The 26954-nt window shown below is 40.0% G+C and overlaps 2 protein-coding genes across 13 annotated transcripts in view; both read left to right on the top strand.

Annotated features, from left to right (window-relative positions):
• The window catches only part of LOC120481066 (protein NLRC3), a 71467-nt gene extending 58532 nt beyond the window's left edge, over positions 1-12935 (top strand). Inside the window, exons 9-11 of one of the 2 annotated variants that reach the window (XM_089130774.1) lie at positions 7846-8019; positions 10000-10173; positions 12074-12935. In XM_089130774.1, coding sequence (XP_088986900.1) covers positions 7846-8019; positions 10000-10173; positions 12074-12092 — 367 coding nt within the window. In that variant the 3' untranslated portion in view covers positions 12093-12935. Of the gene's footprint in view, positions 1-7845; positions 8020-9999; positions 10178-12073 lie in introns of those variants that run through there. The other variant, XM_089130775.1, reaches the window with a different exon arrangement.
• A 4965-nt stretch (positions 12936-17900) lies between these two features.
• LOC120479200 (NLR family CARD domain-containing protein 3-like) overlaps positions 17901-26954 on the top strand; it is a 33054-nt gene continuing 24000 nt past the window's right edge. For 3 of the 11 annotated variants that reach the window (XR_016168426.1, XM_089130769.1, XM_089130768.1), the window contains exons 1-6: positions 17903-18051; positions 21117-21212; positions 21499-21612; positions 22267-22395; positions 24949-25044; positions 25126-26853. Coding sequence is in view for 10 of the 11 variants with exons in the window: in XM_089130769.1 (XP_088986895.1) it covers positions 21163-21212; positions 21499-21612; positions 22267-22395; positions 24949-25044; positions 25126-26853 (2117 nt within the window). In the remaining variant the exon portion in view is untranslated. Of the gene's footprint in view, positions 18052-21116; positions 21213-21498; positions 21613-22266; positions 22396-24948; positions 25045-25125; positions 26854-26954 lie in introns of all 11 variants that reach the window. The other 8 variants (XM_089130770.1, XM_089130771.1, XM_089130772.1 and 5 more) reach the window with 6 other exon arrangements.

Genomic DNA, 26954 nt, shown 5'->3' with positions numbered 1-26954 from the left:
ATGGCGCAGCAAAATTTAAATATTTCTACCGGATATATTATCGCCAGTCCTTTAGGCGAATATAGAGTTTAATCAAACACAAAAAGCAAAATTGTACATCCATCAAGTTAATATTCAAACTTACCGAAAGTTTGTGGGGTCGATGACGCTGTGTTTTAAGAATAGACTAGATTAGAATGAAGAGTAGAGTAAAGGCGATTTATTGGTTGATGTATCCTATTCTAATAAGGCGCAGGCAGCCATCATCTATAGGCCTACGTGCAGCAGCAGGTCGGTCGTTCACAAGTTAAATATAGAATAAATATATTTGTTATATCAAATTAAAACCTGACGTTTCAATTTACCATGCCCTGCTCAGAGCCGTTGGCCCTGCATGCCTACGGGGGTTTGAATGACAGGTGGCCTGGCCAATCATAACGCCGAAAACGCAACTTTGTCCGACAACAAAGCTGTCAGTCGGTGGACATGAACTTGAAAACGGTAATGTTTAAATTACTTAAATGACAATATTTGAAAGTTGAGACTTTGTTTCATATCAACAGTAAGCTGCTATGAACTCTCTCTCGTAATCACTCGGTGTAACGTTAGTCTTTGCCCCGCGAAGTATTTTTCACTGCGTGAGTGCATGAGAACATGATGTGCGTGACTCGTGAGAGCCGCCTGGCTCGTGGCCCGGCCGTCACATAGTACCTAAAAAAGGCGGGTCTTTGCGAACGTCTCTATTAATGATAATGATTCCATGATAATGCATGGAATATAAGGCAAAGTGCAACTAAATAACAGGGCTAATTTGTGGGGGACGTTGCGTGGTAAGGCTTTGGTAATCAGATGGCTTGCAGTATCTGCTCCACAGCCAATCACGGGCCCCCTCCTTGCTTGGGCCCCGGGGCTTAAGCCCCGCCTAGCCCTATGGTTAATGCGGCCGTGGTCGCGCGCGTATTCCGCGTCCTGTCTGAAAGTCAAGCTTGAGTCTCAAGCGGAATGTCTGAGAGTTGGCAGCCCTGCGGGGATAAATCGTCGGGAGCGTTCCGCCATGCTTCTTCATCATGTGAGGATTGTTTACATTAGACTAGTGCGCACTGTCGCAAGCACACAGTGCTTATACATGTGGGGATTGTTTATCAGAGTGCGCGCGTGTTCTGCGCAGCACGCAGTGTTTGAGCGGTTGAAGGAAAATAAGCAGCTAATGCGCGCTCTAAAAGTCTAAATTCGAATCTATTATTTTCCACGGTATTTTGAAGAGCCCGCGATAACAATATCGTGCATATTCATTACCGCGATTTATCGCATTACCGAATACCGGCACATGTCTAGTCCTGAGCCGTCGCTGGGACAGACGCCGAATGGCGCCGCCGTTGTGTGTACACTCGTAGAGAATAATGTGTTTGAATTTAAAGACGTGGCGCTGCACGACGCTGCGCTTCTCGTCCGGTGTGCGATCCCCTTTAATGCGACCGGTTTGAAACAACATGACACTTTGTCACAAGTATTCAGTAATCGTTTTCCAACTATTAGTTTATAGTTAATCAATAGTATATAATAGTATATAAGCTGTAGTTAATGTATTAAGAGACTATATTCAAATTAATAATTGTGTGCCGATACGATATGTATTGCGATTTTTAAGAATTGCGATTCGATATTGCAATGTAATGTCATGAGAAACACTAAACAGGGCCCGTCAACAACCGTGTAAACTTTAGAAGGCAATTTACACTTTCCCCGGTAACCCACAGAGGTTTCGGTTTCGCCGTATGGGCTGTTTACACCTGGCCACTTCATGTGTTTCCTGTGATGGGATAGCTATCCGATCATGAAAAGACCAGGTGTAAATGCCCTCCAAAACGCATTTGAGACGGGCTTGAATCCGATCGCTCACACCACTTCAGGAGGAGGTCTGAGATCCGGTCCAGACGAAACTGGACAAGTGTAAATGCATCTGGTTGTTGAAACCACATATGTAAATTTTACTCCTCCCAAAAACACTCAAAGCGTGTTATAGGCTATATGTCATGTTATAGTCAGATATGACTACGACTGCAACACGCATTACCGCAGATGAGCAGCGGAGCATCTCATCTGATGATCAATAAAAAGCAGCTCATATCTGTTGCTTTCGGTGACGTGTGCACTCCATTAAATCTGCATATAGCGCGGGAACTGAATATTGGATTAAATCCGTTTCGCAAAAACACATTTATGTGACCAGGTGTAAATGGAATCATTTCTGATAAATCTGATAGCTATCCGATCTGAAAAAACACATGAAGTGGCCTGATGTTAAACGTTATACTTATGTGCTGGTGTGTGCATCGAGGCGGCAAGTGTGTGTGTGTGGGGACTGTGTGTGTGGTTGCGCGAGGGAGAAGTGAGTGTGACTCTGGAGCGAGTAGCGACTCTAGAGTCATATTGAGTCTCCTCTGTTGTTTCTGACCACTTTGGGAAATCTGTAGCGATTAAAGTTAACCCTCTCCTTGATTTCATGTTGTTTACGGAGAAGGAGATCCAGGAAATGAGTCGGGGGAAATGCTACCAAACAACGCATATTTTTCATGAGGTGCATGTCAGACGGGACGCATCATAAACAAAATATTGAATAATTATTGCGAGACTTTCAATATAATATCAGGCAACGTGATATTGTGATATTGAGTCGATATATCGTGCACCCCTAGTATATAAGCTGTAGTTAATCTATTAAGAGACTATATTCATATAATTGGCTGCCGATATGATATGTATTGCGATGTTTAAGAATTAAGATATTGCAGTGTATTGTGAAGAGTAGACTATGGGGAAAAGTTAAATCATACACTTATACAGACTGTACATCAGTGGTGCCCAACTGTCCTCAGTCCATCGCAAACACAATGCTGGTAGATCACACATTATTTTAATATGTGCTTTAGTTAAAATTGAATAAAAATAAATATAGCATTGTGCCACTGTGCTTCTTTTTCCTTTTAGTTTCTGTCTGACTTGCACTTGACGAATTAAATTAGACCAGTGGAGATTTTAATTTATTCGGTTGCCATGCAATCTAGCCTGCTTCTAATCGGTAGCGTACACAAATGACATTCATTAACTCCAACCATTTGAAAATGAGTGCGGTTTTTATTATTATTATTATTATTACCAAAAACACACCATTTCCATGCGGAGAGGGAGGAAGAGTGTTTTATGTGCTATATAAATAAACTTGCCATGCCTATTTTATTTATAGTTTAAAGGGATACTCCACCGGGTTTTCATATTAAACTATGTTATTCCCTTAATTAAGACGAGCTGATGCATACCTCTCTCGTCTCAGTGCGTGCACTCTATCGCTCTGTATTGCCGCAAAACTACAGTATGTTAGCACTTAGCTTAGCCCATTGCATTAAATATGGGCCAAAAAGAGAAGCGACCAAACACTTCCTCGTTTTCCCTATTTAAACACAGGTAGTCGATTAGTGTAACTCGACCTAGGCTGGTGACACAAAATAAAACGTTGTGTTTTTCTAAGCGTTTAAAATTGATGACTATATTGTATGGCGGAATACCATAAAAAAGTGCTTTAGAGCGCTTCAACTTGGCGCAATAATACCTTCACTCGTGAAAAGTCCTCTTACCGGCTCCCGCTTCCTCGCTCTCCCCCTCCCTCTTATTTCTGTCAATGCAGCCGACGTGACATGCGCCAAAGCGGGAGCCGGTAAGAGGACTTTTCACGAGTGAAGGTATTATTGCGCCAAGTTGAAGTGCTCTAAAGCACTTTTTTATGGTATTCCGCCATACAATATAGTCATCAATTTTAAACGCTTAGAAAAACACGTTTTATTTTGTGTCACCAGCCTAGGTTGAGTTACACTAATCGAGTAACTGTGTTTAAATAGGGAAAACGAGGAAGTGTTTGGTCGCTTCTCTTTTGGGCCCATATTTAATGCAATGGGCTAAGCTAACATACTGTAGTTTTGCGGCAATACAGAGCGATAGAGTGCACGCACTGAGACGAGAGAGGTATGCATCAGCTCGTCTTAGTTAAGGGAATAACATAGTTTAATATGAAAACCCGGTGGAGTATCCCTTTAAGTGTTGTGTTTATCTCTGGATATCATACAATGGCGGAGTAGAGGCATAGTCGCTCACAGCTCTCCCTGTGTTAATTGCTAAAACATCAAATCAAGATCTCCAAGCGTAGAATCTGTCTTATGGTCTTTTGAATCTTTGCTATGTGACTTTGATCATGCCTGGGAAAAGGGGAAATACAAAAGAATCAGCGAATTTACAGGCTGAAAACTCTGTCACTACCATTAGCATTAATTTGTGTCATGTTATCCATGGGTGTATGAATGTGTTTATATGTAGAAATATTAGGGCTGGGTATCGATTCACATTTCGATTCGATTTTGATTCACAAGCTCTCAGTTCGATTCGATTTTGATTCTCGATTCAACTTTCGATTCTCGATTCCTGATTTGATTCTCAATTCGACTATAATGAAGATGTAATACAAATCCTATATTTATAAAAAAGAACAGTGGACATAAGTTTTCTTGTGGTTAATTAATACAAAGAAATTAAGAGCCATAAACCTGTATATAAAACTCTTTTTATTTTAGGTTAGGTACACTAAATGCATACAAAGAATAAACAGGATTTTGATGCAATATGCAAAAAAAGTCAGAACAGTCGCACAGCTTGATCAAACAGTATCATGTTATTTTATGTTTAAAGGAACACTCCGACTTTTTGGGACTTTAGCCTATTCACCTTATCCCCCAGAGTTAGACAAGTCCATACCTTTTTCATCTCCGTGCGTGCTATAAGTCTGTTTGACGCACCCACCGCTAGCCTAGCTTAGCACAAAGACTGGATGTGAATGGTTGCAGCTTTCATACTAATCCAAATGAGTGACAAAATAACGCAAACGTTTTCCTATTTACATGTTGTGGCTTGAATAGTCACAGACTGTACAAATATCAAGGCCATATGAGACACAGACATCTTTTAACCGAATAAATACTATATTTTCTGAAGGCGAAGCACTGTTACTTGGGCAGAGTGATAACAATCACCTGAGACGCACCGTGACGAGGAGCAGAGAGTTCGCTTCGCTCAGTGTTGGAGTAAAGAGTCAGCAATTACTAACGTTAGATAGAAAAGCATAGTTTATCATGGGTGTTTGCTTTATTGTATGAGCTGTGACAATAAACAGGGGAGACCAGGTAATACAGTACCATGTTTCATTGAATTCCAACCAAAAACGCATCCAGATTTATAAATATCACAGAACATGAATAAATAATTATTATTACAGGAATCAATATATTTTAAATGCAATTCATTAGCTGAACCAAATGTATTCAACAGCATATTATATACAGTATAATTGCATTACTATAGGATAGAATAAGGGGAAAGTAATAGCACAAATTGTTTTTGCACAATGAACTCACAGCCTATCGTACCCTTTTGCACGCTCAAGTTCGTTATTTCCATGGTTATTTTAAATTTAGGCTACTAGGCGCACCGCGCGCAGGGTGCAAGTTCAACGCGCTCGTTTTTTTCCGCGCCGCATCAAGATAAAAACATATTCATACCCTAATCATATAATAGTGTCACTAACGTTACATTAGCTCTGGCTAAAGGCACTGTTACAGTAGGTCATCTAAAAACATAACGGAACAATTACCTCAGCCGCAGGTGATCCACTTGTCCTGTCTGTGCTATCGATGGGATGGCCGTATCCTTCAGCACATTATGGTCCGTGTGGCAAATTCCATTTTTTCAAAATAGTCGTCCTCATTGAAATGTACCGAGCAAACATAATGTCCCTTGATAATCTATTTAGGTGCGTTTGGATCAATATCCAGTAAGTTAGCCATTTCTTCATCCAGTCAGCGTTTTTTTAGTTGGAATTCTGTGAAACATGGTATTACCTCCCCTGTTTACTGTCGCAGCTATTTACAATAGAGCGAAAACCCATGACTGTAAACTACGCTTTTACTATTTATAAATTGCTGACTCTATTACCCAAACACCGAGCGAACTCTCCGCTCCTCACCACGGCGTGTCTCAGGTGATGCGGTTATCACTCCGTCAAAGTAACAGTGCTTCGCCTTCAGAGAATAGTTCCCAGGTTTTATACGGTTAAAAGATGTCTGTGTCTCATATGGCCTTGATATTTGCACACTCTGTGACTATACAAATCACAACGTGTAAATAGGAAAACGTTTGCGTTATTTTGTCACTCATTTGGATTAGTATGAAAGCTGCAACCATTCACATCCAGTCTTTGTGCTAAGCTAGGCTAGCGGTGGATGCGTCAAACAGACTTATAGCACGCACGGAGATGAAAAAGGTATGTATGGACTTATCTAACTCTGGGGGATAAGATGAATAGGCTAAAGTCCCAAAAAGTCGGAGTGTTCCTTTAAGATAGATATAGATAAATAAATATATAAATATTTGGACATTTTTTTTACATTGATCTTACCTAAATGGTAATGCAATTTTTTGTTTATTTTTGTTTTAAGAGTTTATGTATGGAAGCTTGATTTCAATCTTTGAATTAAATTGAAAAAAGTAGCACAAATAAATACAATAGAATAAAGACACAAATTAAGAGACATTTGGGGTAGTTTTTTGGGTATGTCAGAAATACTACAGAAACTGAATAAAGTAATCCAATGTGAAATAACACTGGATAGTCTTTTTAGTCCATACTGAATTAAATACAAAGGCTATTAATTCTGATTGCTTACAATTAATACTATATTGTGTTGTTATGACAACAGAATTAATGACTGACACAAATGGCTGCGTTCACTATAAGAACTAGTGCGCAAATCCATTACTGTTTCATTAACTTTCTGTCACATGCGTTTAATGCTAATTTAAGACATTACCGACTGTCTTTACGAGGTTACTCACCAAGACCAGAGTTTTGACATAATGTTGCGTGTTTTAACTGTTAAAGTGATATAATCCAGGGATAAAACTTTTGTTTCTGGCGAGCTGTTTGTGAGGCAGATTTAGGCTGTAATGTTACTGTGCACGCAGTGAAAGACATCTCTGAGAGTGCGCGAGCACGGGATGGTTTAACATTGCTTGTAAAACACAAAAAGACGTGAAAATGGTAAACGTTAGTTACGATCATAGGTTACGATGCAATGCTGGCCCGATTGTTAAGTGAATATTCCGTCATGTCCCGACTCCTGAACGCGTGTGTGTCGACAGCTGCAGCGCTTGGCGCTTGCCTAGTGCAGAGAGACGAGAAGATGCAGCACCGCGAGCCCTTTATATGGAAAAAATCGATTCGTGGCCGTTGAGAATCGATTTTGAATCGAACACATTAACGATTAATCGAAAAATCGATTGTTTTGCCCAGCCCTAAGAAATATACATATCTAGTGATGTCAACTTTGTCAGTTTTATTTGGGATTATTGTGTGTCACACTTAACACCACTCTCAAAATGCTTGACTTTTAGAACATCATTATGCTGGTTTTAAGGTCAAGGTTAACCATCAAGGTTTTATTGTTTAGTGGTATTCATACCACAGTTTGGGAACCACTGTGATTTACTTTATTCTATCTGGGTAGAGGGGGATAGTGAGAGCTTGTGTGTGTGTGTGTGTGTGTGTGTGTGTGTGTGTGTGTGTGTGTGTGTGTGTGTGCATTGAGGTTTTTCTTGTATCCTGTAAACTGTATCTACTCTGTTGTTTTACTTTTCTTTATTGTTTGGAAATATTACTGAGGACCCCCATGAAAGCGAGATGTTTCATCTCATGGGGCTGATCCTCTAATAAATGTTTATAAATAAATAAATAAATATAGGCTTAATGTGTGTCATTGTTCTCTACAGGTTGATGGGTTGTGGAGTCACAGATGAAGGTTGTGTTGCTCTGGCTTCAGCTCTGAGATCAAACCCCTCACACCTGAGAGAACTGGATCTGTCTGAGAATAAACTAGGAGACTCAGGAGTGAAGCAGCTTTCTGATGGACTGGCGAATCTTCACTGTAAACTGGAGTCACTGGGGTAAGATCATCTCTACCATAAAGACTCTGAGTGAATAAGGATTAACCCTCTAGGCGCCACGGTTGTGTTTACTCGACAAGATGCGTCACTGAATAAAACAGCCGATTTTGTCAAATCGGGTGTCAAATTTCGTTCGACCTCCACTGGATGGCAGACATGTCATACTTCATCCCCGACTCAAACGTCATGTTTCTATACAAAATGTTCGAGTTACAGCGCATCGAATCAGTGCGATCAACAGCGGAGCTAGTATGAGAGTGAGCCATTTCATCAGAGTGTCTCAGCAATCGTGGCGACAGTATTGTGGTGGAGTCTGTCTATTATCACTGGGTATGTTAGACGAGGTCGAAGTATTCATAGTACAGATAGGGGGCAACATGAAGGCAGGGTGAGGAGTCGAAATAGTGTGCATACTGCATACCGCGCTCGTATCATCTCACTCATGATCTGTGCCTTGCCGTCGCAAGTGATCTTTTGAACTAAACAGGTTTTGTCTACTTGTGTTTGTGTGTCATATGAATTATATGCTGTGCCTCATACATGGAATCAGAGTGCCTACTGTATGTAGTAAATGGAAAATCTCTACAGCAAAAGGCCAACCACTGCATGCATACAGTTTGTTCAACCATTTATTAGTAATGATTTACACATCAGTTTGTTTACTACTTACTATATACCTGAGCATTCAGTATTGTGCAATATAGCATACAGAAGGTGATGGACATTTTGGGGGGAAAGAAGTGCTGCATTTTATCATTTAAACATGTGACTTTTCATGAAAATGCTCTAATCCAAGATTGCTGCCACCATATGATGTCATAATATGCAAATTAGAGGGAAAATGTAATCCCTACATAAACTTTTGGTCATCCTTAATATTTCTCTTATTTACAGAATCCTTTTTTTACTTTTAAGATAAAGCCTTTTGAAATTAAGATGTCAATCAAACGTTTTAGGAAAAAACCTCTGGCACCTGAAGGGTTAATATGTAGATAGTGTATAGATGCAGGAGGTGGAGATTTATAGCCTTTTCTCACAGCATTGGATATAATTAAACTAATTAATTTGATGGCGGATCCAGAAAGGTTCAAAAGACAATCACCAGAGACACCTGGAGACTCACCGCTGTAACATGCAGAAGACTCTGACTGAGAGTTTGGGGAAAGAGACTGCAGCGGCCCATGCCAACACAAGGATAATATCAGAAGGACATTACATGTAGTCACGCAATGCTGACGTTGAACATTAACAATTTGAGAACAAAGGATAATTTGCACGGTTTGACGTGATATGATAAACGATCGTTAGTTTTAATCAGTGCGATTTACAGCAATGCTTTTTTCCCTTAGTTGGTCTCTTACACTCTCTCTCTCTCTCACACACACACACACACACACACACACACACACACACACACACACAAGTATTATTTAAGTTTTTCTTGTATATTTAAACATTCATTTAAAACATTTATTGCAGTTGCAATTTTGCAGTGTGTAGACTATATAATATAATTTGATTGGTAACAGCCCCATTTATTATTTTAACTGAATTTATTGATCAAATGTAAGAATTTGACATGAAAGATGATAAACACATTTAATAAGGTAAAATTAAAGCAGTGCCTTTATAAAGGTAAATAACGCTCTGGGGTAAATATAACACACTGATGAAAATATTGCTTCACAATACATTAGGCTATTTATACCCAATGAATGTGCAGTTGTAATGATTGTGTGTGTGTGTGTGTGTGTGTGTGTGTGTGTGTGTGTGTGAGATGGGTGGCGCCAACACTGATATTGCAAACCCCTCAGCAAATGTGCAGCTGTGCCACTGATATACACACACACATACATTTCTCACACACACACACATGAAGATGAGATATATATTTCATATTGACAGCATTATGTTATTTATAGTTAAAGTGTTGTGTTTATCTCTGGATATAGGCTTAATGTGTGTCATTGTTCTCTACAGGTTGTGTGATTGTGGAGTCACAGATGAAGGTTGTGTTGCTCTGGCTTCAGCTCTGAGATCAAACCCCTCACACCTGAGAGAACTGAGTCTGACTGATAATAAACTAGGAGACTCAGGAGTGAAGCAGCTGGAGGATCTGAGGGATGATCCACATTATAAACTGGAGACACTGTGGTAAGAATAGTTCCTAATGATTTTCATCATATTTTCATTTAAAGTTAAAATCTCTGATTTACTTGTTTTACTCGCTAGAAATAATAATAAATATTCAAGTTCAGTAGCAAACTAGTTTTTGTGTGTGTGTGTGTGCGTGCGTGTGTTTGTATGTATGGATATTGTGTCTGAGATCATCAGATAATGAGTCTTAAATTCAGCTTGAGTTTCTGTCGGTCTCTGAACTTTGAACTGTTTAATATGAGTGTAATTCTGTTCATACTGTTGTGACTGATTGTGAGAATAATATGAATGTTATTTTCCTCTTTTCCCCTTGAACTGTATCTATAGGCATCTTTACACAGCCGAGTTAAGGCTGCTCTAAAGCGGCTCTGTGTCTGCTCAAAGTTCTGTGTAAAGACACAATGCCGCATAAAAGCAAACTGAGAATATGCCGGCCTGACCCGCCTCAGCCGCTAGTGTCAAAGATGACTCTGATATTGTTTTGCTTCAGTGTAAATGAGCGGGAACTTGTGCCGCTCTAAACTACGCCATTGTCATGACAACCAAACGCGCGGCGCAAGAGTCAAGAAGCGGATGACAACACATATAGGCCGAGCTCCATATTGTTTTAGCCAAATTAAAACATGTCAGCCAACAAGAGACAATACAGTAAAAGCATCCTGGGTAACACTTTATTTGAAGGGGTGTGCATAAGACTGACATGACACTGTCATAAACATGACATAACACCTGTCATGAACATGAAGGAGTCTTTATGAATGTTTATGACTGTTGTCATTAAGTGTCATTCGGTAAATTATGACACTTTAAATGCAAAGTTGACATTGTTTAAAATGTCTTTGTTATGACAACTTGACATAACCAAGAAAGCATAACCTGTTAACCTGTAATGTGTTAACATTACATTAACCTGTCATATGTTATGGTTGGTTTTAACTTTGGTTGTCATGACACCATTATAACTGTGTCATGAATATTTGACTTGTCCTCAAGTAAAGTGGAACACATTGTACCAGTTATAAAGAGGTCATTAAGGGTCATTACACTGTCAAATGCCTTAACAACAGTGTCATTAATATTTCCCCTTACCTCAAGTAAAGTAGAACACGTTGGACTAGTTATGATTTCTTGGTTATGTCAAGTTGTCATAACAAAGACATTTTAAACAATGTCAACTTTGCATTAAAAGTGTTATAATTTACCGAATGACACTTAATGACAACAGTCATAAACATTCATAAAGACTCCTTCATGTTCATGACAGGTGTCATGTCAGTCTTATGCACACCCCTTCAAATAAAGTGTTACCCACACGTGCACGCACGCACGCACACACACGCACACACACACACGCACACACACACACGCACACACACACACGCACGCACACACACGCACACACACGCACGCACGCACACACACGCACACACACACACGCACGACTTGCCTGACACGCTAATAAAACTGACGCCTGTGGTTTCTGTGTCGCGTTTTCTGTGTAAATGCATTTATGCCGCGTCAGAGAAGCAATAAACATTCTGTGTAAATGCACATTTAGTGATTTTATGGCGCTTCAGATTTGGTTTCTGTGCCGCTTTTTCTGTGTAAAGATGCCTTATGTGTGTGATAATCTGAGATTTGGTTATTAACTGATATTAAATCTGTAGTGAGTGTAATGATGATTTCTGCTGGTTCTGGATCAGCTGTCCGTTGTGTGAAAGTGACCTTTCATGTGCTTTTGATTTTGTAAATTGACTTTGAGCATCAGATAGAAGCTATATTATCATGTTGGAGAAGGAATTAATATAGATTATCTAGTTAGGTTTCTTATGAAAAGATGTGACAGATGTAATATCTCATACTGCATATGTGACTGTGTGTGTGTGTTTTATTGGAGGTTAAAGAGGCCAGTCTGATGTTCTGCTGATCATCTGATGGTGAATAAGGATCCACTACAGAGACTCACAGTCAACAGAATCAACAGAGACTGAAGATACAGTGACTTCACTGTTAGAAATTAACACTTCATTTAGATTTCAACCATCCTCTGACAGACCTGATGAGGCGGCAGTGAAACACCTTTTATTTCACAGCAAATTACACTTTCTCATTCATAGATTAACCATTTTATTTTTCATAAACACAGTATAAACTCAAAAATGTAATGATAGATCCTGAATGTGTTTGTGTTGAACCAGCAGAGGGAGACAAACAATAATGAAAGATTAATTTTCATAATTATCAGAAGAAAAAACAGTACAAGCTCATTTTTGGGAAACAATGGAAGCTTGAGTGTATAATCATGTTTTTAATAATAGCTGCATTGCACGTGTATTAATGTATTAAAGGGGTCATATGATGTGTTTTCATGTTTTCTTTTTCTTTAGTGTGTTATGAAGCTGTTCAGGAGGCGTGAGCACATCTCATGCCTGTATAAGATCTGCAAACTTCTAAAGCTCAAAGTCTCTGAAAGACTGTCACTCGCGCCTCATAGATCATCTCTAGTCGGGGATGAAAAGCTGGAATAATGGAGGGATCTTGAATGCTTTTGTCCTGTGAAGTATTTAGTCTTTTAAAACACACACTGCATCTCCACATAGTTGTGTGTTTGGTGGCCGCGTGTTAGCAAGTCTCTCCTATAGCTGAGAGCCAAACTCTCACGTGGATCGTAGAGAACCCGTAGATCGCTCAGGAACTTCTTGTATCTGTAGCGAGTTCTGACAAATAATGAATTCACAACAATAAATCCCTCAAAACAGGCTTCAGAAGTGCTAATAAAGTGTGTGTGCGACCTCTAGCGGTCTACTATTGTCTCCAGCTGTTGGTCAAAGGGTTGTCCAGGGCTTCTGGTTCAGCAACTCAACTGTACTGGTCTCGCTGGCGTAAAGCATGTCTTCTACTGGGCTGAACAGTGTCCGCCGCTCCTTCATCTCAGTGTTGTGCTCTCTGCTCCACAGCTCCATCTAGCAACGTTTTCTCTCATTTTATATTATTTTAATAACGTTTTGTACTAACATTTCCACCAGTTTTAACGAGTGTTAGTGAATGTTCTGGGAACGTTCCCTGTTAGCTGGGAGGAAGGAGACGGACACATTTGAGCTCCGCTGTTGGACTATGATCACCAGAAAACTGTGGGATTCTCTGAAATATATGACAAATATGACTCCAGCCAGAAGATCTATCAATGTGAGAGATGAGGGGGCAAAGGCGAATGAGTTGAGCGATGTTTATTGTAGGTTTGCCGTCAGAGACTTCTCACAGGAGCAGAAACTGCACTGGATGCCTCGTCTGAACTGGATTCTCCTAAAACACTCATTGACCCGCATATGGTGGAGAGACTGTGTCCACATGTGTGTCCTAACAAGGCCAGACGCGTCTCTGGGCGGACACTGAAATCTTGCAGTAGAAGAGCTTTACCATTGATCAGACATCTATAGACACACACACACAGTTCCTCAATGTGGAAGAGCTCCACTATTATCCCTGTCCCAAACAAGCTTTGCTGTGAGGAGAACAATGATGATCCTCCAGTAGCGCTCACTCAACAGTAATGAAGTGTTTGGAGAAAATAATGATTCATTTAGTAAAAACAGAGGTCAGTGCTCTATCAGACCCATTTCAGTGTGCACACAGGAGCAACAGAAGCACAGATGATGCGGTTATAGCTATAACTTATTAAAAAAAAGTGTAAATCTTCTTCTGAACTTCTGCTCTCAAGCTTTTTTATCTTAATGATGTATTCGCTAAATGTTCCTCCTGCGCAGTATTATTCGGTAAAACACTGATCTCCAAACAGAAGTCATTCTAGTTTTCTCATATCATTGTTTTCCTCCTAATGCAGACAAAGCATTACAGTTATTACAGTAAATCTCTGCTGATTATAGTAGTAATTGATACTCTTTGCGGTTTTGTTTTGCTCCTTATTCTCATTGTAGCTCCTCAGTTCAAGAATACCTCGACTGAATACTTTTTACTCATTTCTAAATAAACTATCATGAAGAAACTAATCAACATTATTCAGAAATGCATTTATACGTATAATCAACTGCATTTCAACCCATTACCCAACCAACACTGCACCTACATTGTATGAACTCTCAGTCTTTGTGTTTTCCAGGTATTTTTCCCATTCTTCCAGCCCTTGTACGGTCTTTCTCTACGCTTTCATTAGCATTTCTTTCATTTGAAATGTCCTTACTGTCGAGTCCAATGCTCTGTGACGCATCAACCGACTGCTGACTATATCAGTGTTCATGTCAACACTTTTCTCCAATGTTGAAGAGTCTGTTTCTCTTGTTTTTCTTAAATGCTGTGATTTGGTCTGAACATCTTTCCATCAGGAGTCTTTCCTATAAAAGAACGTGTCTGTTCCTGCTTTTCCAGATCAACAGCTGCTTCCATGAATCTCCCTTTCTCATCTTATTCCTTCTCCAGGTTCAGATCAGGGAAGTGTTGGCCATCCTGTCGTAGATCTGCTTCTGTTTCTTCTGTCTCTGCTTGAGTTGCTCATGCTCTTCATCATTGTCTCTGTGGTGAGCAATGCAGATGATGTCGGAGCCGTCTCCCCATCAGTAATTGTGCAGGTGATGATCCTATCTCTTCCATTGGCGTGTTACGGTACTCCAGTAGTGCTATGTACGGATCACATTGACTATTCTGCGCTTTCTTTAAGAGATGTTTTACTGTTTGCGCCGCTCTCTCGGCTTGTCCATTAGACTGTGCGTAACCAGGACTTGAAGTCACATACTTGAATCCCCATTCCTCTGCAAAACTTGCACACTGAGGTCCATTGTCAGATACTCCTATATCTGCAGTTCATGTCTTGCAAAGATGGACTTCATTTCCCTGATGATTTCACAGCTTGAGTAGTTTTACCTCAATGTACTTTGAAAAGTAGTCCACGCATAACAGAAATGCTGAACCGCTATGGTGAACAATGTTTGTCCCTGTTTTCCCCGAGGTCGCCCTGCACTTCATGTTGGACCAATGGCTGTTTTTGACTGTTGTTCCTGTCTTCATTGCAGGTCGCACATCTGGAGACTGATCCTCAGTGTGTGTCGACACACCTGGCCAGGACAAAATGTCTCTCCTCTTGCCGTACATTTGACAATTCCCAGGTGTGACTCGTGTATTTGGTTGATCATTTGCTGATTTGCTTTCAATAACAGACCATCTTCATGACTGATTTCCTCTGGATATATCCAGTATTTCTGTATTGATCTTGTCATCATAGATCATTCTTTGGCCCATCCATGTAGTTCTTCAAGCACTTTCTCTCGCAGAGCTACAGGTCTCCTTCTTGGCGCATGCACAACTGCTCTGACATTTGGATCAGTTTGTATGTGGTGTTCTCCTGGTCAACAGCCTAGTCCTTCATATAGATCGCCACAATCCTGGAGAATGTCTCTGCTCTTTTCAGTTTCAGACAGTCTTTTAATCATGCCCATTTTTGACATGCAGATCGTCCTAGAATGACAGGTGCATCATGCTTCATTATTTTCAGCAGGATTTTGTATTTCTGTCCTTTGGACACACAATTTAGTGCTTTCTTGCCCAGTGGCGCCATCTTGTGTCCAGAATATGTCAGCCGTTTGCAGCTTGACCTCTGCAGTCTCCCTAGTGTTTAGCAACTTGTGCTCTCTTTCTGACATGACATGACATTCAGCTCCTGTAGCCAGTGTCACTTTTACATCATTCTTGTTTATCTGGATTGTCTCCATCCATTGTTCATCCTCATTACTTGGGTTGATGGACATTACATTTCTTTCTTTCTCCACTGTTACTGTACCAATAAACATGTGAGCATCTTATCCAATCACGTGCGTTCTTTTCCTCTGACTCTGCAGGTCTTGGGAATTACACATCTTTGTAAATGATTGTTCTTCTGATCAGACTTGCATGTTTTCCCGTAGGCTGGGCATTTTCTGTCCTCGAGCTTGTTGCCGCATCTGCTGCGTTCCTCTCTCATCACTGACGTCTGCTCTGATTTGGTGTCTCTTTTCTTTGGCTTTATGGACATTTACTTCATCATTGAGTGCTTTCATCTGACTCGACGTGATCTCGCTGGCTCTGCAAATGTCGACGGCCTTTTCCAGTGTGAGATCCGTTTCTCTTAGAAGCCGGCCTTTTAGTTGATCCTCTCTTCTGCCACATACAATCCTATCACGAATGAATGACTCGTGGAGATCACCAAACTCACAGTCTTTTGCTTTGCTTTTCAGATCTGTGACGTACATGTCGATTGTTTCAGCCGATCTGGTGAAAAACACACGTCTGATGTACGGTAGGTTTCTTCGAGGCAGAAATGTAGCACACTGCAGCGTCTCAGACGTCTCTGCTACTCCGCTAGCTAGCGAGAAAAGATCAACCTCTGGATCCAGTTCCTCCAGTTTTCCCAGAGATTTCCTTGCAGGATCAATGGCGGCGGTGGCTGTAACTGCCATGCTCTGTTTCTGCCTTTCTATACATTTATTTTATTCTGACACCATGATCTGTTCTTTAGACCAACAGACGAACATCAGACCCTGTGTCATCACATAACTTTATTATACTCCAGTAACAACACACACACACACACACACACACACACACACACACACACACACACACACACACACGTGACTCTGGATGTCATTATATCAGATGACCACTAGATGTCCTCATAGCCTCATATATGTAGAACAGATCTAATATGTCACACATCGAGTTAAATGAAATCTTAAGTCCATGTCCAACTCTAAATTGTAAGGAATATGTATCTATGATTTCATTTTACAATAAGGTTCATTTGTTCATTATTCATGTATGAACCATGAGCAACACATTTGTTACTGTATTTGTTCATCTTAGTTAATAATACAACTGTTAGGCTAATTGTTTATTCATGTTATGTCACAGTCAGTGTAGCTATTAACTAATGAGAACAAATACAACTTTTGATTTTAACGTTTTAGTACATACTGAAATTAATATTAGGCCTAAATAAGATTAATAATGCTGTAGAAGTGCAGTTCATGATGTTAACTAATGTAACTAATGAAATATTAAAGCGTTACTGATATTCAACACTTTCACACATATAATACATACATTACATTTACAACATCAACAAAACTAAAAATGAATTTCCCATAATGACCTTCTTGATTCTCACTGTTTTGATTAGTGAAGTAAATCATATTTAGTAATATTATCATCATTTCCCTATTTTCAGTCGACGTGTTATGCATTCTAATTGTATCAACATAGTAATTACCACTTTATCTAAAACTTTCACACAACTACAATACTCACGTACACGCTCTCGTGAACGCGCGTCTCTGTTTACGCGCCTCTCTCTCTCTCTCTCTCTCTCTCTCTCTCTCTCTCTCTCTCTATCTCTCTCTCTCTCTCTCTCTCTCTCTCTCTCTCTCTCTCTCTCTCTCTCTCTCTCTCTCTCACGTCACACATTGAAAGTGAAAGTAAGTTCTGTTGATGAGGATCATGTTATATGGGGACGTGCACTATTTATTAAAATAAATAAATGTTAACTATCCACAGTCTTGGCTATTCCTCAATTTAAATTAAGCCACAAATTGTCATTATAAAAATAATCTGCGAATACCCACACATTGCATACTTAATTTAAGGTGTGACGAATCTGTCGCTGTCTAACATCTGGCAGGAAATCCAGGTAAAACTGTCTGCGTGCACGCGCAAGCCGCGCCTGTAACACCTGATCCGCCATTTTAAGCAGGAAAAATAGGAACACGACACGGAAAACAAACAGAACATCAACTTGTTTATCAACGTTTAAGATGGAACTCCCGTGTAGTTTTATAATGTGAAAGCTGGAGGATTTGAGATCCTGTATCTTGTAAAACTAGTTTGATCAAGGTGAGTGTTCGTAACTTCCTCATATAACGTTAACGTTAAATATGAATCTCTTTAGGACTTTTTACTTGATTGTTTGATACGAAATATTTATAAAGGGTTACTTTTTTGTTTTAAGGTGAGTGTTTCGTGATGTTTGTGATTTAACACACAATTAAACGCCAATAAACTTTTATTTACTTTTATTAATCTCCATTTCGATATAATAATACAATAGTCTACGAAAAAAAAACCAAAACAAATAAGACTATCAACGTGTTCTTTAACGCTTTAGTTTCTCATGTCTTTTGATCTAGTTTAATATCACACATTTAAGGCAATTGGTAGGTTTGTTATTGTTGCGTTTGTTTGTGTTTTTTCATTTTTAATTTTTTTTGTGTATATTTTGTAACTGTATATATATTTTTTTACCCCTTAACAGATCTTGAATTAAGGAAAGTAATTAAGTAAATTTGATAAAGTATTTGATTTAAAATAACTATTTACATCACTGTACCATTTACCACATCAGCATTTTGTTCTTGTAAGGAAACTGTTTCAAACTAAAAATGTAAATTGTATCTGAAATTATGTTTTTCTTAAGAGTTATTTTACAGATACATTACAGATATTTGGCCATTGTTATTTTTTGCTTTTACTTTTATTTTTACTTTCTTACATTTTAAATTTATTCATTTAGCTGACGCTTTTGTCCAAAGCATCTTACAATTGCTATATATGTCAGAGGTTGCACGCCTCTGGAGCAACTAGGGGTTAAGTGTCTTGCTCAGGGACACATTGGTGTCTCACAGTGGATTCAAACCCGGGTCTCTCACACCGAAGGCCTTTGAAAAGTTTTCAGCAATGAGCATTAAATAAAAGTCCTTAACTTTTTTTTGTTCAAAATGTATATAATGAGCGAGCTCACTGAGGTTTTTGTTATTGTATTTTCAATATTATTGGCTATCATTTGTGCATAAACGTATCTGGTTATAGTAAACATGCTCCAAGCTTTCAAGAGCGATAATATCATTAAATGTGAAGGGGGGCCTAAAATATTTTTATGGGAAAAAGGGGGTCTCAGACCAAAAAAGGTTGGGAACCACTGTGTTAGATCAAAACACTAGAATCAGGGCACTATAATTGTTCTTCATGCGCACAGACATTTGAAACTGTTGAAAGAAAAGGCTCATAAACTATTGCATAGATAGATACTGTATAATAGACTACGCATCAATATGTCTTTCATTTGTGATTTGAACTTTTCAATGCGGACTCGACGCGCTGGCGCTGTGACTCGTGTTGCTGAAAGCGCTCGGGATGCGCATGAGCGCTGTGTGCCGCACTGTACTGAGCCTTTCATATCATAATGCAGTGACGCAATGACAGATTATTAATAGCCTTTCTTGTTCTGTCCTATCAGATGTTGCTGCCTCATTAAACAGCTGTGCTATACATTTACAACATGTCTCAATTTTATAGTAGCCTAGGTTATATAGCCTAGTAATTGATCTTTTAGATTTTTGTTATCTTGTTTTTCATGGATGTATTTTATAACAATACAAAGAGCAATATGTAAAGTTTTACCAGATTTAGTGCTACACTTATTGTCTCTCGTTTGTTCCGCACCAAATGTTTTTTTCACTAAATGTCCAGATTTTATACAGTTATTGTGCACTCGTGATTTTTCTAGACAAAATTTTACTGCTGAATTATCCACTAATCTAGTTTATAATAGCATTTGTCAGAGTATGATCATATATTTTTTTGATTTGTTGTTATCTTTATAATGAAGTTGTCTGTATTAAGTAGATTGTGTTTAACACACAAACGAGTGATTATTATCAGTTCAACACAGAGTGCTAGTTGATTAAAAACTGCGCTGGTATCGGATTAGTATCGGTATCAGCCGATACGCAGAATTTTGGTATCGGATCGGTTTTGAAAAAACGGTGTCGTTGCATCCCTAAAAAAAGCAGGTCTTGAAAACTTAAATGACTACTTCTATAATATTTACTGCACTAGCTTTCAACTCGTTTTAGAGAACTCTGTTACGAACTCATCCATGTCCAGTTCGTGTGACGTGTGTTATTGCTTCTTCATGAGCTAAAAGCACAAGTTTTTTCCTCTGATGAATCATTGTTCTGCGTAACGGTGTCCACGTTCTTGCCAGAGTAGAGAATGAGCTCTCCATGAAGCAGTCGAGACACCCGTGACCACAGCAGATACACACAACTGATGAAGACCTGCAAATGCATCTTTATATTCCTGCAAGAGTTTGCAAACAGCAGGACATTCAGCATCCGATGGAGGTTTTTTGGACAGCATTGGTGTGGCAGCAAGAATTTCATTCGGTTCATTTTCTGCAACCCCTGCAAGACTACAGAGAGCCTCAAGCAACTGGATGTCCAGAAATGTGTTGGATTTTGGCATTCCACCTGAGAGGATTGCATCAACTGTGTAAACCTGTTTTCTATCTCTGATACAGCTGTATCTAGTGTGTTCAACATGTGTCGTCTCAGAGCTTCAGTGGCAGATTCAGAAGCGGACCCTTCTTGCCCTAAAGCTGAAGCAATGCCAGAGTCCCCATAGGAGGGGTTCACAGTCCTTCCAGGGTTTGGTGAGAGCTCAACAGTAGACATGTCAGCGCCGGACTGCTGAAATCCACTGCCATTTACTCTGAGATTTACAGTGAACCAAGACATCCCTGCACTGCTCAAATCAACATGCTGAGACTGTAGGATGGCGTTTGCTGTTTTAAAATGGCCAGAAGATGAATCAGAAATTTGACAATTTTAAAATAATGGCGTCTCTTCATCTGAGAGAGAAGCAAGGTTTTGCAGGGTCAACTGATGTACTGTCATCATTGGAAACCTTTAAAAGAGTGTTAATATTCTTATTATCCACAACACATGTTCTGGCTTCATAAAGTCCTGGTGTGGGGCCAGGGTGGGCCAAGCTTCTGATTGGGTGGGAGCCGGGTCTGGCTTCAGTTAACACAGGCACATGATCCCTTTTCTCACACACTCCAGAATTATCATGAAGGTTATTTAATAATTTAATATTGTGTGTGAATGTTTCTTCATCAGAGTCAGTGGAGGAGATCAAACTCATCAGATTCTCCTGATCTTCATCATGGCTGATTCACAAGCATCCAGAGATGGAGATTTCTCTCCAGGACGCAGGTACTTTCAACTAACACTGTTCAATATTGTCTCACATCTCAGAAAAAGAGTTACCCAGCCCACAGACACACAGATCAAAGAAAGTTTATAGAAAAATACATATCTTTTACCTATTTCTGCCTGTGTTTTTGTTTTGAAACAACATGAAATATTAAATAAAAAGATCATAAAGTTTCTTCAAAAGTGCTTTTTGATTGAAAATGGATGGTTATATTAATATGGTTAATCTCATAAAGAATGAACACAGTAATGTAGAGGATTAAACTGAATCTGTTCTCTGTTCCAGTTCAGTCCAGCAGAAGAGCTCAAACCCAGAGTCCAGCTGTGTGTCTGTGAAGAGTGACCGCTCTATGGATCGCCCAATAAAGTTTAAGAGTGGAGACAAACGGCCTAATCTCAGGTATATCATTTCTATAAAAGATGTGCTTATAGTGACACTTCTGAATTAGACTCATAATTGCTCTCAGTCAGTCTAACACTAGCAATGACATCAAGTAAATGTAAGCTGAGGTTTTCTCCACCTTTATATATTGGAATCGGTGTAAAATTGAGCAGATGTTAGTGAGCGCTGGTTCAGATTTGTTGAGAGCTTCTCAGTGTCTGGTCAGAACAGTGATGTTTCACAGCAAGATACCGTTACTAGAGTACAGTAAGCTGGTTTATCTTTAAAGCTCAGCAACACATCGGTCTCTTTAGTCACTGAGTCTTCGTCCTCCATTGGGCCGTTCACAAGAGTCATGTGATCGCGGTTGATGTTCACCTGAGTTTAATCTATAATTTGTTTTCAATGTGTTTTGTTTATTTCTTAATCCCTAATAATACAGTTTATTTTTCAGGTGCTTTGATTCATTTATTTAATCATGCTTAACATTTGCCAACCGTAAGTTAATTCCTCAAAAGTTTTATAAGATCCAAAACACAAATATTCTAAACACACTCAGTTACAGACGCTAAAGCAAAAGTGTTATAACACTCCCTGGTGTTTCATAAAACAGAAGATTCCTGTTAAAGGTGCACAACATTTATAAGTCTGTCTGCTTTTTATTTGACTTAGTTTTGAACCCAGTTCAGTCCAGCAGAAGAGACAAAAACCAGAGTCCAGCTGTGTGTCTGTGAAGAGTGACGCCTCTATGGAGCCGCCACCACTAGCGTTTAAGAGTGGAGACACGCGGCCTGATCTCAGGTATATCATTTCGTGTTATGCTTATAGTATTTGATATTTTAACATGAACTTATTATCAATATACAGCAGTTTAATTATCTGGATTTGAACAAATGAATTTTAAGTTGAGATCCTGCAAGTTTAGGTCTATTAAAGGATCATTCTGGTATTTAACACCTTGAGTTTATTTTGTAGTTTGTTTTGAATAAAACCTGTCTCGACTTTTTTAATAATCGTCTGTGACAGCTTTAGACTGGCTGTCTATGGGCAAGCACAAACATGTCCATAAAACAACCCTTAACGTTCATTTTCAAAACTGTGCAACTCACCGAGTGGTTGGTGGTGTTCGTTGATGTTCCGAAACAAGTAGCGCAGCGAAATACCGTTTCTGTCGTGTTTTATTTGTCATTTTTTAAAATCGCATTGATGTCAGTGCTCGTTGATATTACTGCGCTAGCTACTGGAAAAGAAAAGGGGTCTGTTTACATTTGTAGTCTTTTCGCTCGGTTCTCGGTCTTGCCATATTCGACTGTGTCTGTGACTTTTTTTTACGGTGCGCTAGACACCGTGTTCCGCACAGCGTCCTGGTTGTCGCCATCAAGTGGTCGGGAGTGTGCTAACGCTTCAGATTCAAATATCGAGCGTAAGTTTATACGCGGTTGTGAGGTATCTGAAAAAATAGTTCCACAATAGCAAACAACACGGATTGAAAGCATACATAGCACCGATATATTTGTTTTTAATCATCAACGAACACCACCAACCACTCGGTGAGTTGCACAGTTTTGAAAATGAACGTTAAGGGTTGTTTTAAGGACATGTTTGTGCATGCCCATAGACAGCCAGTCTAACGCTGTCACAGGCGATTCTAAAAAAAGTCGAGACAGGACCCATTGTCAAAATTTCAATTTCATTCAAAACTAACTACAAAATAAACTAGAGGTGTTAAATACTGGAATTATCCTTTAAAGGAGCATTTCCCCCATTTCAACATGAATCATTATTGAAAGTGGATCATATATGTAGTCGAAATGTAAAAGAATTTGTGAAATTTTTGAATTTGGAAAAAAATGTAAATTTTTTTAATTTGGTGCCCTCTTGACCGAGAAAAGACAGAAAATAACCGAGGGGCGCATTTGTTTGTAAGACAACAACTCCCACAATGCACCACATTGCACAGCTCTGCAAGCCACATCTACTAATCCGGAACTGCGCACACATCAGAGAAATCACTCTTCCGTCTACAAGGCTAACGTTAGCTGCCACCAGAGTTTTAAATTCATTTCACACAATATTTCTAGTTAGTTGGCTTTGGCGAGCAGGATGATCGAGGGTGAGGGAAGTAAGAGGACGGCGCGAGGCCGGTGGCGTGAGTGATAATGAAAGACACCACGCGCCGGTCTCGTGTCTCTCACGGAGGAGTGAAAGCATAGAATGAGGAGTGACGATGGCAGATCGAGAGAGAAACAGGCCTGATTTTATGTTGTTTTTTTTCTGTTGTGTGTAATGTTACAGCAGTCGTCAATGAGGGGCTGCTGGCTTATACTTTCGTTTTGTATTTGTTCATTTTACTATTAAAATGTTTAAATGTTCGCCGGTTCCCGCCTACTTCTTTCCACAACAACAAACCCCGTTAACGTTACATTGGCAAACTCATTAGTGAATTACTCCTCGTTTGTATTTATTTCTGTTTGGTGAATTACTGCATCATGTTCAGTCAGGCGAAACTATCACAACACAAACGTCCGTGTGCTCGTCTGATTCAGAGCTTTCCTCCAGGAGAAATTGCCATCGTTGAAATTCTCTGCAGCAGACGGACTCTGTGTCCATAGGCCGTAGCACGCAGCGAGAGCACGGGAACCAGCAATCCGCCCAGCGCCAGAGTCAGTGCGGGGTCCTCGACTGCAACAGGCAGCCGCCTCCTGCTCCTCCATCAGCCTCAGCTGCTCTAAACTATACTGCAGCTCGTAAAGATAGCCACGAACATCGGATTCGAGCAGCAGACTTTCAAAATCCTCTTCTTCAATATCATGTTTAGTTTCTTCCATCATTATTATACTTCCTATCTCCACAGCGCTTGTTAGCTTAGCTTCCAAACAAGATGGTGGATATTGATTCAGTTTCTGCAAGTGAAGTCCCACCCACTGATCTGTAATAGGGTGAGTGGGTGAGTGGGTCCAACACCCTGGAATAATAATGAGCTAATGTTGGTAGTCTCTACACTTTTTAATGAAATGTGACTCCCCGCTTATCGTGACGCAAAATTACGATTTTTACATCATAATAAGCAGGAAGTAAAACACTTAAATCCTTATTTCTCCCATCTCAGGAGAAATAAGGAAATAAACAATGACCATTCAGAAATATGACTGGGTTTCTAAAGATACAAAGCTTAATGCAAATGGGTGAAGTGACCCTTTCATGATGATGATTGCGCTCTTGTGTAAAGCTCTATGTATTGTATTGTTAACACATTCACACACTGTAAAAGCTGTTGGTGTGTTACTCAGTTAATGACACAATTACATCAATATCAGTGTGTCTGATTCTTTACCCTCTTCATTCTGATTTAAGGTCAAATCTTCCATCCAGACCAGTTAAAAACAAAACTGTGTTCATGCCTGTGATTCAACCACAAGACTTTCATGAACGCACGTGTCCTGCTTTCAGGTAAAATGCAGGACTGTCGTTGTAATTTATGGTTATTTACTCCTCTGACTTGTGTAATAATGTGTTATTGTAATCTTCCAGCCATGACTCTAAAGCTGCTGAAGTCCTCAACACACTGAGATCAAATCTGAGACAGAAGTTTGAGTGTGTGTGTGAGGGAATATCAAAGCAGGGAAAGCCAACACTCCTGAATGAGATCTACACAGAGCTCTACATCACAGAGAGTGGAAGTGGAGAGATCAATAATGAGCATGAGGTGAGACAGATTGAGACACAGTCCAGGAGAGCAGAAACAGAGGACACACCGATCAAATGCAGTGACATCTTTAGACCTTTACCTGGACAAGACAAACCCATCAGAACTGTGCTGACAAAGGGAGTCGCTGGCATTGGAAAAACAGTCTCTGTGCAGAAGCTCATCCTGGACTGGGCTGAAGGGAAAGAGAATCAGGACGTCCAGCTCATATTTCCACTGGCTTTCAGAGAGCTCAACTTGATGAAGGACAAAACACTCAGTCTTTCAGATCTTCTTCATCGCTTCTTCCCTGAAAGCAGAGAAATGGCCATATCCAGTGATGAGTATAAAGTGCTGTTCATCTTTGATGGTCTGGATGAGTGTCGTCTGTCTCTGGATTTTCAGAGCGATGTGAGGTTGTGTGATGTGACTGAATCAGCCTCAGTGGACGAGCTGCTGACGAACCTCATTGTGGGGAATCTGCTTCCCTCGTCTCTCATCTGGATCACCTCCAGACCAGCAGCAGCGAATCTCGTCCCCTCTGAGTGTGTCCATCGAGTGACAGAGGTACGAGGCTTCAGTGACACACAGAAGCAGGAATACTTCAGGAAGAGGATCAGTGATCAGAGTCTGGCCTACAGGATCATCTCACACCTGAAGTCCTCAAGGAGCCTCTTTATTATGTGCCACATCCCAGTGTTCTGCTGGATCTCAGCCACTGTTCTAGAGGAGATGTGCAGTGAAGCAGAGAGACGAGAGATTCCCAAGACTCTCACTCAAATGTACACACACTTCCTGCTCATTCAGACCAACATCAAACATGAGAAGGACTATGAGAAGAAAGTGAAAGATGAAGACATGATCGTCAAACTGGGGGAACTGGCGTATCGGCAGCTTGTGAAAGGCAACCTGATCTTCTATGAGGAAGACCTGAGCGAGTGTGGCATTGATGTGGCAGAAGCATCAGTTTACTCAGGATTGTGCACTCAGATCTTCAGAGAGGAGTTGGGCTTGTGTCTGGGGAAAGTCTTCTGCTTTGTTCATCTGAGCATTCAGGAACATCTAGCAGCTCTATATGTGCATCTCTCCTTTATCAACAATAACATCAATGTGTTTGACCAGATTACCAAACCAACTAATGGAGGCAAAGTGTCCCTATCTGATCTCCATCAGAGAGCTGTGGATGAGGCTTTACACAGTAGAAATGGGCATCTGGACCTTTTCCTTCGTTTCCTTCTGGGTCTGTCAGTGGAGTCTAATCAGAGTCTCTTACAAGAACTAAAGACACAGACAGCAAACCGCTCTCACAACAATGAGGAAACAGTTGACTATATTAAAGAGAAGATCAGGGAGAATCCCTCTCCAGAGAAATACATCAATCTGTTTCACTGTCTGAATGAACTGGGGGATCTTTCTCTAGTCAACGAAGCTCAACCTCGTACAAGCTTTGGAGGATTACGTGATGTGAAACTCTCCTCGTCTCAGTGGTCAGCTTTAGTGTTTGTGATGTTGTCCTCAGAGGAGACACTGCAGGAGTTTCATCTGTGGAACTTAATTGGAGTCAATAATGATGGGTAAGTAACACTGAGTGCAATCATTACAGTCTAAAACATTATGAAGAAAGAGAAACTCAGAGATCAGAGGTGTTTAAATCACGGGCTCAGATTGATTTCTG

Source organism: Pimephales promelas, chromosome 5, assembly GCF_988280905.1.
Source record: "Pimephales promelas chromosome 5, fPimPro1.hap1.1, whole genome shotgun sequence".
Classification (NCBI taxonomy): Eukaryota; Metazoa; Chordata; class Actinopteri; order Cypriniformes; family Leuciscidae; genus Pimephales; species Pimephales promelas.
The sequence above is the reverse complement of the archived record's forward strand: the minus strand, read 5'-3'. Positions and strand labels throughout refer to the sequence as shown.